Consider the following 18,133-nt stretch of genomic DNA (forward strand, 5'->3'; position numbering starts at 1 on the left):
ACTAATAGAGTTCACATGTCACAACTAAGGAGCCCATGTGCCGCAACTAAGGAGCATGCCTGCTGCAACCAAGACCCAGGGCAACCAAATAAATAAAATAAATAAATTATAAAAAGAAAAAAAAAAAGAAGTACTGCTTTAAAAAAAAAAAAGAAATCGATCCTCATAGAGTTTACATTCTAGGTTCGTTTGAAAGAAAATACATCTAGGAAGAAGACAAATAGGTACAATACCCCCTCTGTAACCCCAGTCTTATAAGGTAATAAAGGTAGGGTATAAAGTATAGCAGGAGGGACTTCCCTGGTGGCACAGTGGTTAAGAATCCACCTGCCAATGGAGGGGACATAGGTTCGAGCCCTGGTCCGGGAAGATCCCACATGCCGAGGAGCAACTAAGCCTGTGTGCCACAACTACTGAGCCTGGACTCTAGAGCCCGTGAGCCACACATACTGAGCCTGCATGCCACAACTACTGAAGCCCGCGCGCCTAGTGCCCGTGCTCTGCATCAACAGAAGCCACCACAATGAGAATTTCGCGCACTGCAATGAAGAGCAGCCCCCGCTTGCTGCAACTAGAGAAAGCCCGCGCGCAGCAACGAAGACCCAACGCAGCCAAAAATAAATTAATTAATTAATTTAAAAAAAAATGCTAAAGTATAGCAGGAGAATAGTCACTTCTACCTGGGGAAGGCAAGAAAGGCTTCCCAGAATAGGTGATAGCTATGCTAAGGCTTGTTAAAGAAACAAGTTTATCAGGCGTAGATAGGTGGGAAATACATTCAAGGCTCTTAAAGAGCATTGTGCTAGGACTTAACATGGCCTAGAGAACTAGCAACGGAAAAATGTCAGGGTATGTGGATACATAGTTCAGAAAAGAGGATATGCTATCTGTTTACATCTTTATTTACCAACTGTAAGTTTTAGTGTTTGTCTTATCAACCTGCATGAGGTCCCTATATGTTAATATTCACTTCACTGTATTTATGACAAATTGTCATTTGGTTTTTTGGTTGTCCTAATTTTTGTGTGTGTGTGTGTGGTATGCGGACCTCTCACTGTTGTGGCCTCTCCCGTTGTGGAGCACAGGCTCCGGACGCGCAGACTCAGTGGCCACGGCCCACGAGCCCAGCCGCTCCGCGGCATGTGGGATCTTCCCGGACCGGGGCACGAACCCGCATCCCCTGCATCGGCAGGCGGACTCTCAACCGCTGCACCACCAGGGAAGCCCGTCCTGATTTTTTATACAGCAAAATACAGTGATTTTTTTCTTTGGTCCCTTTTCTAGTGCTTTTAGGTCTAAAACAGTTTTCCCCTTGAGATACATAAACACTCATTTAAATTAGAAAAAAAAGGGGGCTTCCCTGGTGGCACAGTGGTTGAGAGTCCACCTGCCGATGCAGGGGACACGGGTTCGTACCCTGGTCTGGGAGGATCCCACATGCCGTGAAGCGACTGGGCCCGTGAGCCATGGCCGCTGAGCCTGCACGTCCGGAGCCCGTGCTCCGCAACGGGAGAGGCCACAACAGTGAGAGGCCCACGTACCACAAAAATAAATAAATAAATAAATAAAATAAAATAGGAAAAAAATATATAAATACACAAATACTTATATATATATACACATATATATACTTATATATATATATATACTTATACACACACACACACACACACACACATATATATATCGCCTTTCTTTTCATTCAGTAAGATTTACATTGGAAATATGGCATAAAATGCAGCCTTAAATTGATTTTTTTTAAACAAATAGCAAAACAATCATGTTTTTTATCTAATGGGATAAACAGTTCCGTTGATCTCTCTGAATATTCTTTTTGCACTAGTTTTTTCTTCTGCCTGGCACACTCTTACCCAGACAGTCCCATAGCTTACTGTGGGACCGCCTCTGCTTCCTTCAAATTTCTGTGCAACTTCACCGAACACAACCCATCCCCCTAACCATGCTGCATTATTCTCTATAGAATTTATCACTTTCTAACCTACTAAATGATTTATCTGTCTTTGCTAGAATTTAAGATCCATATGGGCACTGATTTTTGTTCATTACTGTATCTATTCCCAGCATCTAGAGTAGGGCCTGTTACAAAACAGATGTTCCAGGGCCTCCCTGGTGGCGCAGTGGTTGAGAGTCTGCCTGCCGATGCAGGGGACGCGGGTTCATGCCCCGGTCCAGGAAGATCCCACATGCCGCGGAGTGGCTGGGCCCGTAAGCCATGGCCGCTGAGCCTGCGCGTCCGCAGCCTGTGCTCCGCAACGGGAGAGGCCACAACACTGAGAGGCCTGCGTACCGCAAAAAAAACCAAAAAAAAAAACCCCAGATGTTTCACAAATACAGGTTGAATGATGTCTATTACTTCTAAGCATGACAAATTATCCTCTCTCCAAAGATTTGATATTATGTCTTGTTTTCTTCTATCTTTTGTGTGGCCTGACTTTTAATATTTAGGTCTTTACTAATTGGGAATTTATGTTATATGTTATTATAACACATATAATTTTTCCAAATTACTAAATATCAACAGTGCTGATGTTGAAAACCCCTGCACTGTAGTGTCTTAGGACAAACTACCATTCCTGTGACTTTAAAAAAAACTTTTTTACACAAAGCAGATTAATAGTAAATCTTGATCAATATTGATTGTGTCACCTGCAAGTAAACTAAGGTGCAGTTTTAAACTCTGTCTTATCAATATCTGAACCTTTGAATTTAGAAGACCACATTACAAAGGTGATCCTCAAGCTATGACGGCTAACCCTCACTATGCTTAAGTCTATCACAATCACCTAATCTCTAAGAGTGACACACAAATCTACACCTTAATGTTGTATTTCTCTACTGAGCTCTAAACATTACTTTTCGATTGCCTGCTGCATCTTAAACTCAACGTTGCCAAACAATGCCAACTTATTTGTCCTCTACCAGGGAACTTTCTCTCCTCAAGTTGCCTGTTTCTGTTCAGGATGTATTGTCTTCTCAGAGGCTGGAAACCCCATCACCTTTGTCACCTCACTCTCTCTCACCCTCACAATCAGTCCTCTCTCTTCTACTCTAAAACTTCCTTGCAAGTGCTACACTGTGCTAACCAGAGGCAGGGCAGAATCGTTAAGAGCTCTGGAAACAGGCTGCACAGGTCTGAATGCCCGATGCCACATAAAAGCTGATACTTTTGTGCAAATCACTTATCATTCAGTGACTCTTTCCTTATCTAGAAAATCTCATCTCATGGGATTCAGGAGAGACTAAGTGAGTTAAAAGATGTAAAGCACCTAAGACAGCACCTGGCACACAGTAGATCTCAATAAATATTATTAGCTTTTATTAATTTTATTATTAGCTAAAAGTAAGGTACTCTCAAAGATAATCCTCTGAGAATGCAATTGGGAAAAATCAAGGAGTTAAAGAAAGCATTAAATTTATTTTATTTGGGGCTACAAAGGTATTATAAACACATATCAAAAACAAATGTACTAAATAAAATGTGCTAATTTTTATTTTAAAAAATTATAAATAAAAAGGGATAAGACCTTTGAACTAGTAAGAGATTCTATAACAATGTATGATTTAAAAGTTTTAGTAATCTCCTAAATACAATCAAGGTGCCCTGGATATAATCCTAGGCCAGCATGACTAGATTGTGATATCAACAAAGAAAGAAAAAAAATTTTTTTTTTGGCCATGCTGCATACTATGCCGGATCTGAGTTCCCTGAGCAGGGATCAAACCTGCGCCCCCTGCAGTGGAAGTGCAGAGTCTTAACCACGGGACCGCCAGGGAAGTCCCCACAAAGAAAACTTCTGTATAAATAAATAGGACTATAAATGAAGAATGATTATGTTCCTGGAAAGAAGATGATCTTCCCTTATATAAGAGGGGTGGGGATGGGGGAGGGGTTCAAAGACACAAAATTAGGCAGTGTTGTCAAGACTGTGTCCCAGCTGTTCCTGATCCCAAAAACATCCTTTCTCATTGTGCAGAATTATTTCTCAGACAATTGTAGCTGGATGATATTGGCCAGTAAGGTCATCCAGCTCTCCCAAAATATGATCTTACTTAATATTTGGTTTTCCATATACACCTGGCTGAAGGAAAAGAATGTGCTGATGACCAAAAATGAATATGTAGCCTGCCTGATACTTATATTTCTCAATGTAAATTGCTAATTCAAATACCACTTTGATCTCTAAACCAGAAGTAATCCCCACTCCTCTAAAGCATTTTACTTATATTTCAACTATAACACTTATTCTGGAGAAGCTAAATGAGTTAACAGATGTAAAGTATCTTGTTTATTCTGCCCCCTTATTCCTAGTTCTTTACATGTTTATCTCTTCCACCAGACTGTAAGCACCTTAAAGTATATAATTAGTTCTAATTCCTTTTTATTTTCCACAGTTTTCTACTGTGGAAATTAAGTTGATTCTTAAATGTTTGCTGAAAAAAAAAAAAAAGGATGAATAATAGCATCATGTAGCTATTCTCTTCCTAGTAAAGACTGAAAAGTACATACAAAGATTATACTTACCTTATTCTTTTCATTTTGAATAATTTCTAATAGCTGATCTATGTGCCCTTCATCTATGCATCTTTGGCCTGCTAACTGAAACAGGCCAAAATCTTCCTCTTTAAAGTCTTGCTCTTCTAGGATTTGCTGGCAAAAACAAAATAAACAAAAAAAAACAGTAATTTTAGGCAAATGGAAATTCAGTAACTACTTGACTTATTTTATCTCTCTCTAAAAAAAGAAATGTTTAAATTCTAGATAAGGTGCACATAAGCATATATATTAAAATTAGGATTAGCCTAAAAATACTTTAATAAATCATCTTGAAATCCACTGTACCAAAGAAATCTATGAGAAGGATCAGTACTAAAATTATAAAGATTATTTCTCCAAGTGACATACTCCAATCTGTCTTCTTGCCTTCATGCTATTTATTCATAGGTCAAAAAAAAGCAAGGATTAAAGAAGATTAACAATTTGAGTGACCGCAGATGTAATTAAAAGTAATCTGTGCTCTGCCCATATTTTGAAAGATTATTTAACTTCATAAAAAGAAAAAATTACTTACACATCTCTTTATTATGGAATGAAGTTCCTCCACAGCCATTCCTTCTTATTTTTCCTAGTTTTGATGCTGAAATGTACTAACATAAGACAAACTGTTAACTATCAGTAATACTATATTGAAATATTAATAAGTTGTTTCATTCTGATTATTAATAGATACAATAAAGAAAATGGAAAGTTTTAAAGCTGAAATGGTTTTACTGAAAGTTAGTATGTTAGCCTAAGAAAATTTTAAAAAAGAAAAGCCTCCTGTTTCATCTTTTAAGTTTCCTTGGAGCATAATTTTGAAAGATAAACTCAAGGAAAAAAAAATCCTCTAGTGCACTCCCAAGAGGCAGCGCAAATATGGACTACAAGGGCTTAAAAAGGCAGTCTTTTTTTCTCCAAAAGGTGGGCCTGAAATCAGTTCTAATCATCAGGGAATTTTTTATTTTTTAACGTCCCAATTGACAGAAAATGGAGTGCAACACAGCTCACCCAGAGGGGGTTAAAGTTGAGATGTCCTCCACCGCAAGTGTGACCGGGGCATTTGTACGAGATGTAGTCCCCCCAATATAATCAATCGAGCTAGTGAAATCACTGTATCGCACGGAGACAAGGCTACAGGCCGCCCTCAGGACAACACCGTTGCGTTCCCACAGGCCATCGTTTACCCCGGAGGGAAGGCCCGTTCCACGCCCCGCAGGAGGGGCGGGGGTCGGCAGTATCCTCACAGCAGCGCGCTCCAGGGCGGATAAAACCCCAGCGCGCGTGCAGGAGGCATCCAAGGGAAGCCATTTCTCCCGGTTCCTGCCTGCGTCGGCCTTCGGGCCCCAGACCTCGCGGGGGCGGTCTGCCCGCGGCGCCGGGTTCTCTGAGACTCACCGTCCACCGCGAGTCCCGGCCGCCCGGGACCCCCGGTACACCCACTTACCCGCCTGGCCTCTCGCCCCGCTCCTTCTCCTCCTGCTCCTCCTCCTCCTCCTCCGGCAGAGCAGGCCGTTTACCCGGCCCCGCCCCGCCCCAGCCGGCCCCGCCCCGCGCAACGCGACGGGAGGCGGAGTCTTGGGGGAAGGGCCCCAGGGCCGGTTCCGTCGCCGACGACGCTCCCCATGGCCGACTGGGTCGGCAAGTACTCTGCCGGCCGCAAGGCCCGGGGTCCTCGCGCCTCCCGAAACGTCGCAGGTAGGAAGAAGGGACTGTTCCTACGTTTGGAACTGAGAACTGGTCCCCGACAGAATTCCAGACTGAGGCGTGCGGGGCGCTCCCGAAAGGTTGCCCCAGGGGAGGAGGTCTTCGGGGCAGAGAAGGCCGAGAGATTCCCACCGCCGAACTCTGGCCTTCTGGGAAAGACCTTCGGCCAGACCCCCATCTCTTTACACTAGTATTCCGAGATTTCCCCCAGAATGGGCTGTGCTCCACGGTCTGAGGGAATGAGCAGTAGAGGTCCTGGGAGCCTGCAGCTGGGGTCGCCAGAGTGGGCAAGTGACCAGGGCAGCGTCGGTAGGCCGAGTGCAGCTGACCTCGACTCAGGCACTGGTCCTTCTTCCAGATACGCTGCTGCTTTGGTGCCCTGGTTCTCTGAGGTGTCAGACCCCTCTTTACCCGGGAGCAAACATTTAGGGGGACGGAGAGTGGTTGCCCCTAGAAGTACCCAGATCTCGGACTTTCAGGAGTGCTTAGTTATGCAACTGTGATACAAGAAAAAATTCAATCCTGAGAGAGGTACATTTTAGCCAAGAAAAATAATTAGTTTGCAAAACCAAATTGGATTCCCTTACCATTGCATTTGATTTTCACACAGGATTGGAAGTGAGATGTGTGGAAAAGAAGAAAAGATGGTCTACAGTTTATTTGGGCAAGAATCTGTCCTGTAACCTGGTGTGTTTGTGTAGACTTGACCTGTTTTTTGTTTCTTTTAATTGTAGGTACTAAGCAGACAAGTGCCTTGAAACAAGAAGACGCTTCTAAAAGGTATGAGAACTACTCACACAGCTGCTTTCACTTATCTGTTAATCACATACTAATTGAACCATTTTTAAAAACAATAATGGGTGCTACCTCAGAGAAAATTACTTTGAAAGAAGGGGAAGATCTGGGAAGTATGATAAATTCTCACATAGATTGTTATTTTCCCTACTCCATGCCTTAAGAAAGTCCAATGGACACTTTTAGATTGCTGGTGAAGGCATGAGTATCTGTAGAAAGATGTCAATGGGAATAAACATTCCTGAATTAACCAGGTACTTTTTTTTTCATCTCTTCACAGTCTCCTTTTTTTGCATTATATGCCAGAGACTCCAAAAAACCTTTTTTGTTGTTGTTGTTGTTTGTTTACATCATGTCCATATTTTCAGCAAAAAGTTGTCCTGTACTGTTTATAGGCATCTCCTAAAAAGGATTTATCGCCTGTCAAAAAGGTTTTTAGAATAGATGTAGTCTATGAGGATGATTAAAGTATACATATCTATAAGGTATCATTTTATCAAGTATTGGCTTTGGCCTTAATTTACTCATTCTTTCAAAAATTATTTACTGAATGTAAGACATGCCAGGTTTGTGTCAGGCCCTGAGGATATGATTTTTAAAAAATTTTTAAATTGAACTATAGTTGATTTATAATATTAGTTTCAGATGTACAACATAGAGAGTAAATATTTTTGTAGATTACACTCCATGTAAAGTTATTACAAAATAATAGCTAAATTTCCCTGTACTGTACAATACCTTCTTGTTGCTTATTTATTTTATACATAGTTTGTATATCTCAATTCCCATACCCCAGTCTTGCCCCTCCTGTCTCCCCACTGGTAACCACTAGTTTGTCCTCTATATAAGTGATCTTATATAATATTTGTCTTTCTCTGTATGACTTACTTCACTAAGCATGATACCCTCTGGGTACATCCACATTGTTGCAAATTGCAGAATTTCATTCTTTTTTATGGCTGAGTAGTATTCCATGGTGTGTATAAACCACATCTTCTTTATCCATTCATCTGTTGATAGATACTTAGGTTGCTTCTGTATCTTGGCTATTGTAAATAATGCTGCTATGAACATTGGGGGGCATGTATCTTTTCAAACTAGTGCTGTAATTTTCTTCAGATATATACCCAGGAGTGGAGTTGCTGGATCATATGATAGTTCTAGTTTCAGTTTTTAGGGAACCTCTGTACTGTTTTCCATAGTGGCTGTACCAATTTACATTCCCACCAACAGTATAAGAGGGATCCCTTTTCTCCACATCCTCGCCAACAATTTGTTATTTGTAGACTTTTTGATGATAGCCATTCTGATAGGTGTGAGGTGATAGCTCATTGTGGTTTTGATTTGCATTTCTCTGATGATTAGAAGTGTTGAGCAGTTTTTCATGTTCCTGTTGGCCATGTATATATCCTTGGGAAAATGTCTATTCAGGTCTTCTGACCATTTTTTAATTGGGTTGTTTTTTTGTTTTTATATTGAGTTGTATCAGATGTTTATATATTTTGGGTATTAACCCCTTATTGGTCATATCATTTGCAAATATTTTCTCCCATTCAGTAGGTTGTCTTTTTGTTTTGTGGATGGCTTCCTTTGCTGTTTAAGCTTTTAAGTTTAATTAGGTCCCATTTGTTTATTTTTGCTTTTGCTTCCTTAGCCTTAGGAGACAGATACAAAAAAATATTGCTGAGTTCTATGTCAAAGAGTATTCTGACTCTTTTCTCTTCTGAGAGTTGTATGGTTTTAGAGGCCCTGAGGATATGATTTTGAACAGAATACACACAGTTCCTGTCTAGTGGAACAGAGAAATACCAATTAAATTATCACAAATAAATACATAATTACAAATTACGATAAGTGCTATAAAGGAAAAGACTGATGAAGGAACTGAAAACAGGGTCCAGTAAAGCTGGAGGTTGGCAGGAAGGGTGGTAGGTTTTCAGGGAAAGGCTTCTCCAAGAAAGTAATAATTAAACTAAAACCTGAAGGCTAAGTAGGCATTTACCAAACCAGGAGTAGTGAGGCGAGACCTCCAGCCAGAAGTGGCAATATGTGTGACAAGAAAAAGCTTAGTCATTTAAAAAAAAGGAGAGATGCTGAGGGTGGTATGCAGCATTCTGAGCAAAAGAAGAAAGCAGCATAGGAAAAGGTTAGAGGTGGGTTCCATTCAAACAGTACCTGGTAGGCCATGGTGAGAAATTCAGATTTTCTAAGTACAAATGGGAAAACTTTAATAAAGTAGTAGAATTTAAGTTTTAAAAGTTGTAAGATGTTAGGGATAGTGATCATTTGGGAGTGGAGAAATCAGATAAATTTGAGATCTGTTTTGAAGAGTATTCTCCTGTGGAGCAGCATGATTATAGTGACTTGGCTTTAGGAAATATTATTGGGTGGGCCAAAAAGTGCCTTCAGTTTTTTAAGTAAAAATAAAAGACACATTTTTCATTTTCACCAAGAACTTTATTGAACATCGTATTCACCCTTTTGTTCCACTACCTTCTGCCATTTTTTAGGCAACTTCATAATTCCATCTTACCAAAACTTTTTATCTTTTTGAGCAAAGAACTGTTCCAGGTATCTTTTACAGTCTTCCAGGGAATTGAAATTTTTTCCATTAAGAGAATTTTGTAAAGACCGAAATAAATGGAAATCCAAAGGTGCAATGTCTGGTGAATTGGGTGGATGAATCAGAACTTCCCAGCCAAGCTGTAACAGTTTTTGCCTGGTCATCAAAGAAACATGCTGTCTTGTGTTATCCTGATGAAAGATGATGAGTTTTCTGTTGGCTAATTCCGGACGCTTTTCGTCAAATGCTGCTTTCAGTTGGTCTAATTGGGAGCAGTACTTGTTGGAATTAATTGGTTTTCTGGAAGGAGCTCATAATAGATGACTCCCTTCCAATCCCCCCATACACACAACATCACCTTCTTTGGCTGAACACCGGCCTTTGATATGGTTGGTGGTGGTTTCATTTCACTTGTCCCATGATCTCTTCCATTCCACACTGTTGTACAGTATCCACTTTTCATTGCCCATCACAGTTTGTTTTAAACACAGAATGTTTTCATTACGTTTCAGTTGAGAATCTCATGCGGAAATAGAGTCAAGAAGGTTTTTTTATTGTTGTTTTGAAGGGTTTTTTTTTTTTTTTTTGGCTGTGTTGGGTCTTCATTCCTGCACGTGGCCTTTCTCTTATTGTGGTGAGCAAAGGCTACTCTTTGCTGCGGTGCACGGGCTGCTCATTACAGTGGCTTCTCTTGTTGTAGAGCATGGCCTCTCAGCGCACAGGCTTCAATAGTTGTGGCTTGCGGGCTGTAGAGCACAGGCTCAGTAGTTGTGGTGCACAGGCTTAGTTGCTGCACAGCATGTGGGATCTTCCCGGACCAAGGGCTCGAACGTGTGTCCCCTGCATTGGCAGGTGGATTCTTAACCACTGCGCCACCGGGAAAGTTCTGGTCAAGCAGGTTTTTTTCACTTAACTTATGTGGAACCCAAACATCAAAGCACTTCACGTAACCAACCTGGTGCAAATGATTTTCAAGGCTTGATTTGGATATTTTGAGTGTATCTTCTATCTCCCTTGTGGTATAATGTTGATTGTTCTCAATTATTGTTTCGATTTGATTGCTGTCAGCTTCAACTGGTCCACCCACCTGTGGAGCATCATCCAGTGAGAAATCTCTAGCACAAAACTTCTCAAACCATTTTTGACATGTTTGATCAGTCCCAGCACCTTCTCCGTACACTGCACAAATCTTTTTTTTTGCATTTCAGTTGTGTTTTTACCTCTCTTGAAATAATAAAGCATAATATGCCAAAAATGTTGCTTTTTTCTTCCATCTTCAATGTTAGAATGGCTACACAAAAAATTCACCAATTTTGATAAGTTTTTTTTTTAATGTACGCTGATATGACAGCTGTCACATACAGTCTAACAAAATTGTTCTGAATGAAGTTAAAGACAACTAAGTGCTACTAGAGGCATCTTATGGAAAAAACCTAACAAACCTTTTGGCCAACCAAATACAAAAGTAAAGTTTAGTTAATAATGATAACAATGTAATTTGCAACTCTCTTCAACGTGGATCTGGCCATAAGCTTGAGGAGATTATATTTTATTCTAAGCGCTGTGATTTGAAGAATATAGATAAGCTGAAATGTATTTTGAGTAGATCACGCAGGATGATGAAACAATTAAAAATCCTTGGGGTAGCCAACTAGTTGTTGAAAGGAGTGATCCTTCATAAATTTATTCCAGCTGAAAAATACTTCCACATTCAATCCAGGTGAATAGTATTAAACCAGAAATTAAAGAGCTTTGCAAAAATATAAAACAATTCCTCTCTTCACAATAAATTTTTCATTTAAAAATATGTTAAGCACTTCCCTGGTGGCTCAGTGGTTAAGAACCCACCTGCCAATGCAGGGGACATGGGTTTGAGCCCTGGTCCGGGAAGATTTCACATGCCGCAGAGCAACTAAGCCCATGTACCACAACTACTGAGCCTGCGCTCTAGAGCCTGCAAGCCACAACTACTGAGCCTGCGCTCTAGAGCCTGCAAGCCACAACTACTGAGCCTGCGCTCTAGAGCCTGCAAGCCACAACTACTAAGCCCATGTGCCACAACTACAGAAGCCCGTGCACCTAGAGCCCATGCCCCGCAACAAGAGAAACCACTGCAATGAGAAGCCCATGCACCGCAACGAACAGTAGCCCTCGCTCACGGCAACTAGAGAAAGCCCGCGCACAGCAACAAAGGCCCAGTGCAGCCAAAAATAAATAATAAATAAATTTATTTTTAAAAATATGTTAACATGTGATGGGTGCATTCCTATTAAATGAATTAATAAATGAATGCTTGAAATTTTTCTCACCTTTAATCCTAGTATGGTAAATATCAACAGGTGTAATATCTACATAAGCGAAAGCTAAGAGTATAAAGGAGCACTGAAACCAAAAAGTTTGAGAACCACTGCCGTACACCACACTACCTGTCATTTGGGTTAGAGGGCAGCAGTGAGACAGGGCTATCCATGGGAAACAGCTGTAGGTATCCATCAGTTAAGAGGAGTGCGGCTGTTCCTGCAGGTTGAGGTGATTAACCGCTTAAGTTAGCAACTCCTAATGTACATTCTGTTCTGATCTTAGTATATGACATAGCTTTTAGTGGTAGGCAGCAAAATGAGAAAAATAAAATAATGTTTGTCATAAAGCTGAATATATATATTCAGTACAAAGAACTGTCTTTTAATCTCTGTCCATGTCTTTTTTACATATTTGACATAAGATTGGTCTTTATGAAATGGTGGGAGAACAGGTGTTAATTGCAAGTTTCTTCTTGTTTTAATGTCCCTGTTTGTCCCCAACTGGCAATCTTGTGTCATTTCTCCAAATTGTTTTTGTAAGACATATTGCTCCAGGCCAGGAACTAGTCTAAAGTCTTGGAAGTCAGTGAAGGAAGGGAGAAAAGGTGAGTACATTCTAGGTCCAGGTGTGAGAGCCTAGTGAATGTCCAAGAGGGCAGCAAAGGTTGTTCTGGTAGGCAAGTAGAAACTAGTGCAGGAAAGGAGCAAATAAGTCACCAAGATAGTTGGTATCTTTGGTCCCATGGCAGTGGTTCTCAGCCCTGTTACACGCTAAGATTATCTGGAACACTTAAGAAAACACCAGTAACCAGGCCCCGTCCTCAAAGATTGTGATTTAATTAGCGTGCAGTGGGACCTCAGCTTGGTGTCTTTTAAAAAAATCTCATCAGATGATCCTAAAGTGCAGCTAGACTTGAGAACCACTGTCCTAGGGCCATTGTTTGATCGGATAGCCTCTGCTTTTATATTCATGATGTGCATTCATGGGGCCAGCAAAGGCTGACAGAGTCCCACTGGTGCCAGGATAAGGTCCAGCCCTCCTAGGAAGATTGTTGCTTTCCTAAACTATATACTCATATCAATATAGTTATTTAATAAGACTTTACAACAAAAGTAAGTAAATACTTCTTTGCAAATATGACTCTGTCCTGTCAAACTGGGCCAGCCACTACTTAACTTTTGAGAATTAGCACAAAGAAATTTTTACTTATAAGAACAGCCGAGGGCTTCCCTGGTGGCGCAGTGGTTGAGAGTCCGCCTGCCGATGCAGGGGATACGGGTTCGTGCCCCGGTCCGGGAAGATCCCACATGCCATGGAGCGGCTGGGCCCATGAGCCATGGCCGCTGAGCCTGCGTGTCCGGAGCCTGTGCTCCGCAACGGGAGAGGCCACAACAGTGAGAGGCCCGCGTACCGCAGGAAAAAAAAAAAAAAAAAAGAACAGCCGAAATCCTCTTTTACCTCTCCAGTCACTTCTGATTTCTAACGATTTCAGGGGGAAAACCTCCATTTTTAGGTACACACAGGAGTGATAGAGTATAAAATCTAACTGGCAAAAAGATTTCCCCTCATTTTCTTTTCTGTAGGAGACCCTAAGTTCTTCCTTGTCCTCTGAGCTCTGGAAGTCAAATAATCCTGTTGTTATGGCAGACATCGATGTGTGCAGTGTAACAAGTAGCTTGTTTCCTTTTTGAAAAGTATTGGATCAAAAGAAACAGCATTTAAAAATATACATTTAACTTAAATAGCAAAATAGTAAGTCGTTAGTGTTGTATTTTAAAATATAGAAAATTAGCTATGCTAAAACAAGTAGAATAACCTTTAAATTAAAAATACATATTTTTTTAATTTTAGGAAAGCCGAACTAGAAGCAGTTGTCAGAAAGAAGATTGAGTTTGAGAGAAAAGCTCTACGTATTGTTGAACAGCTTTTAGAAGAGAATATTACAGAAGAATTCCTAAGGGAGTGTGTATGTGTTGGTAAATTATTACTTTTGTTGTATAAGATCTTTAAATATGTGTAATGTGAAACTTCTTTGCATTATTGAAATCTTTGAATCTGTTGTCAGCTACATGCTATAGAATTTATGCATTTAAAAATTATCAACTATTATGCATTCCTTGTTTTATAGTGACTTTAAAATGCACTAAAGAGAGATAACATGCATATTTTACCCCTTTGTGCTAGTTCTTTTAACCAGTCTGCTAATCTCACCTGATTTTCATTGCTTTGCACTGCTGATCCCCATGTCACTTTTCATATTCTGTATGTTATCCTATTTTAGTAATGGAAGATCATTATTTTTGTTAATGTAATTTCATTAATTTTGATATTTTAAAAACCTGAAATATAGACCATTTATAGTTTAACACATAACAAGAGAATTACCATCTGCATTAAAAAACTTTTTTTTTCGTTAATGGCTTATTGCATTAAAAACTTGAATGGAAATGTTTGTTATATCCTCATAATCCTTAGGAGAAAAAAGAAATGGAAAATTAAAGCTCAGAACTTTTATTGCAGAAATAATTCTTAGTGTGGCTTAGAGATTTTCCTAAACAAGAGGAATATAAATCTGATAATATTTAAATTCATACAGGTAACTGCATCAGAATCTCCATACTTGATGACTTTAAAGACAAAGACAGACCAGAAATGTTGGTTTGTCTCAAGAACTGAGATTATTTGAACATGAAAATGTCAAAGGAAAATATCTGGCGTTAGCTTATAACTATCACCTCACTGTTCCGTACAGCTTTTTCAGGAGATAGAAGATTTTGCACAAAAATTTGTTCAGGAGTCAAAATGACACCTTTAGTATACTTTGAGATTGTGCTTTAAGAAATAGGTAAAATTATATCTTATTATTTTATTTGGTTTATTTTTGAGTAATACTTTTTTTTATTATTTAATTGTTTTTGGCTGCGTTGGGTCTTTGTTGCTGCACACGGGCTTTCTCTAGTTGCAGCGAGCGGGGGGCTGCTCTTTGTTATGGTGCGCTGGCTTCTCCTGTTGCGGAGCACGGGCTCTAGGCGCACGGGCTTCAGTAGTTGTGGCTCATGGGCTTAGTTGCTCCATGGCATGTGGGATCTTCCTGGGCCAGGGCTCGAACTGGTGTCCCCTGCATTGGCAGGCAGATTCTGAACCACTGCACCACCAGGGAAGTCCCAAGTAATACTTTTTTAAAATAAAATATACTATTAATATTTTCCTTTGGTATAGCAGTCACTGTAGCATCACTTCTTCCTCCTTTCATGAATTGTATAATCTACAAGGATGCATAGTCTACCATGGCAGAAATTTTTTGGGCTTTATGGGTTTTTTTTTTTTTTTAAGAATAGCTGACATTTTCTGAGTACTTAGTATGTGTCAAGAAGCACTTTTTTGAGTACTTTTCCTTTATTTTCTCTTTAATTCTAACATCAAACCTATGAGATAGGTACTGTTATGATCCCTGTGTTTTCAGATGAGATCGGTAAGGCTTAAAGAGCTGATAAATAAACTTTTCCAATAATCTGGTGGGGGAAATGCCCCTCTCATTTCTTTATAGGGGAAGTTCATCACACCTGCTCACTATAGTGATGTCGTGGATGAGCGTTCTATTATCAAACTCTGCGGCTATCCCTTATGTCGGAAGAAGCTAGGAATTGTAAGTAACTACTTTTTTTTAACATGTAGACTTTTAATTTTTATATTTAGCAAAATATTGTGTAGAAAGAACAATAAATGAAACTGAGTTCATGAACTAATGATGTGGGTTAGCCAAAGATATGATATGTAGATTACTTACTCTTGTTAACTGTAAAGTTCATGTTTATTATTTGAATTCTTTTGTAAGCTATATGTTCTTTTCTTTAGGTACCAAAACAGAAATATAAAATTTCTACTAAAACCAATAAAGTCTATGATATTACTGAAAGAAAGGTAAGTTTAAAGGCTATTTTCAATGTGGCAGTTAATTTTTTTTTTTTTTTTTTTTTTTTTTTTTTTTTTGCGGTACGCGGGCCTCTCACTGTTGTGGCCTCTCCCGTTGCGGAGCACAGGCTCCGGACGCGCAGGCTCAGCGGCCACGGCTCACGGGCCCAGCCGCTCCGCGGCATGTGGGATCTTCCCGGACCGGGGCACGAACCCGCGTCCCCTGCATCGGCAGGCGGACTCTCAACCACTGCGCCACCAGGGAAGCCCCCTTTTTTTTTTTTTTTTTTTTTAATTTTTTTATTATTATTTTTTTTTGCGGTACGTGGGCCTCTCACTGTTGTGGCCTCTCCCGTTGCGGAGCACAGGCTCTGGACACGCAGGCCCAGTGGCCATGGCTCACGGGCCCAGCCGCTCCGTGGCATGTGGGATCTTCCCAGACCGGGGCACGAACCCGTGTCCCCTGCATCGGCAGGCGGACTCTCAACCACTGCGCCACCAGGGAAGCTTAATTTTTAATATTATACTAAATGGAATTCTAAAAATATCTGTTTAAAATCTTGCCTTTTAGAAAATAGCCATATTAAAAGTTTTTCATTTATAAATATTTCATTCAAGGTGTTAAAAAAAAAAACTCTTTGCTTACACTTTACTTAATATGTGAACTTTTAAAAATTAAAAGTGCATATGGCACAAATTTAGGCGAGTGAATCATAGGACAGAGTAGAGAGCCAGAAACAGACTCACTACTTATGTGGACACTGGACATATGACATCAGGAGTATTTTAGATCAGTGGAGAAAGGATGGATGTTTTTAAATAAATTGTACTGGCATGATTAGTTATCCATATGGAAATAATGAAAACTGACACCTATTTCAACATACATACAAAGATAAATTTTAGGTAGATTAAGGACCTAAAGGTAAAAGAGATACCTTTTCAAAGACAGTATGAGAGAATATCTTTATAAACTTGGGCTAGAGAGAATTTCTTAAATAAGATAGAAAATTATAGACCATAGAGGAAAAATTGATACATTTTTTTACATTAAAATAGAAAACATTTACTCATTAGAAGTTTCTTTAAAAAGAGAGTGAAGGGCTTCCCTGGTGGCGCAGTGGTTGAGAGTCTGCCTGCCGATGCAGGGGACACGGGTTCGTGTCCCAGTCCAGGAAGATCCCACATGCCGTGGAGCAGCTAGGCCCATGAGCCATGGCCGTTGAGCCTGCGCGTCCGGAGCCTGTGCTCAGCAACTGGAGAGGCAACAACAGTGAGAGAGGCCCACATACTGCAAAAAAAAAAAAAAAAAAGAGAGAGAGAATGGAAAGATAGGCTACAAATCAGAAGGAGTTATATTTCTCACATGTAACTAACCATAGTTTCCTAACCAGAGTACGTCATCTATAAGAAAAAGACAAAGACTTAATTAAAAAAATTTTACAGAAGGAACTTGAACGGCTAATGAATATATGAAAAGATGCTCAGCCTTATCAGTAAGCAGGAAAATAGCAAATGAAAACACATTGAGTTACATTTTTACAGTCCCCAAATCAGCAAAATTATAAAAATCTGACAGCATTAGTAACTCTGTATACTGCTAGTCAAATAAAAATTGGTACAACCTTTTTGAGCAACTGTTTGGCAAAGTCAAGTTTACATATTCTTTGTGACCATTCTTTCTATTCTTTGGTATAAATCCTTGTCCATATGCACAAGTATATATGTGTATAAATGTTCCTAGTAGGATAAACCAAATATGGTACATACATAGAATGGAATAATTATTTGACCTTAAAAAGGAAGGAAATTCTGACACAAGCTACAACTGAATGTACTTTGAAGACATTATCCTAAGTGTGAGATAAGCCAGCACAAAAAGAAAAATATTATATTGTTCTACTTATATGAGGTAATTAGAGTAGTCAAATTTATAGAGACAGAAAGTAGAATGGTTTTTGTCAGAGGAGGTGGAAATGGGGAGTTATGGTTTAATGGGTGTGGAGTTTCAGTTTTGCAAGATGAAAAGAGTTCTGGAGCTGGATGATGGTGATGGTTGTAAAACAGTAAGAAGGTACTTAATGCCACTGAACTATATACTTAAAAATGCTTAAGATGGTAAATTTTGTGTATTATACAACAATTTTTTAATTTAAAAAATTGTTATTAAAAAAAGGTTCATAGTAACATTGTAATGATAACAAAAAATTACAAACTCAACTGTCCTTAAATAGTAACTAAAAGGCAGTATACTTAGGCAATGGAATATAATACACAGTGTAAATGAATAAGCTATAGCT

The 18,133-nt window shown here is 39.6% G+C and overlaps 2 protein-coding genes across 2 annotated transcripts in view; one reads left to right on the forward strand and one right to left on the reverse strand.

Annotated features, from left to right (window-relative positions):
• GLMN (glomulin, FKBP associated protein) overlaps nucleotides 1-6,086 on the reverse strand; it is a 44,126-nt gene extending 38,040 nt beyond the window's left edge. The window contains exons 1-3 of the mRNA XM_060085298.1: nucleotides 6,003-6,086; nucleotides 5,091-5,166; nucleotides 4,544-4,669 (exon numbers count right to left, since the gene is read on the reverse strand). Of these exons, the coding sequence (XP_059941281.1) occupies nucleotides 4,544-4,669; nucleotides 5,091-5,129 (165 nt within the window). The 5' untranslated portion in view covers nucleotides 5,130-5,166; nucleotides 6,003-6,086. The remainder of the gene's footprint in view (nucleotides 1-4,543; nucleotides 4,670-5,090; nucleotides 5,167-6,002) is intronic.
• Nucleotides 6,087-6,146: 60 nt separating this feature from the next.
• Nucleotides 6,147-18,133, forward strand: part of RPAP2 (RNA polymerase II associated protein 2) — an 84,756-nt gene continuing 72,769 nt past the window's right edge. Inside the window, exons 1-5 of the mRNA XM_060085311.1 lie at nucleotides 6,147-6,253; nucleotides 6,997-7,042; nucleotides 13,773-13,887; nucleotides 15,469-15,567; nucleotides 15,777-15,842. Of these exons, the coding sequence (XP_059941294.1) occupies nucleotides 6,181-6,253; nucleotides 6,997-7,042; nucleotides 13,773-13,887; nucleotides 15,469-15,567; nucleotides 15,777-15,842 (399 nt within the window). The 5' untranslated portion in view covers nucleotides 6,147-6,180. The remainder of the gene's footprint in view (nucleotides 6,254-6,996; nucleotides 7,043-13,772; nucleotides 13,888-15,468; nucleotides 15,568-15,776; nucleotides 15,843-18,133) is intronic.

The sequence above is a fragment of the Mesoplodon densirostris genome, chromosome 2, assembly GCF_025265405.1.
Source record: "Mesoplodon densirostris isolate mMesDen1 chromosome 2, mMesDen1 primary haplotype, whole genome shotgun sequence".
NCBI lineage: Eukaryota > Metazoa > Chordata > Mammalia > Artiodactyla > Ziphiidae > Mesoplodon > Mesoplodon densirostris.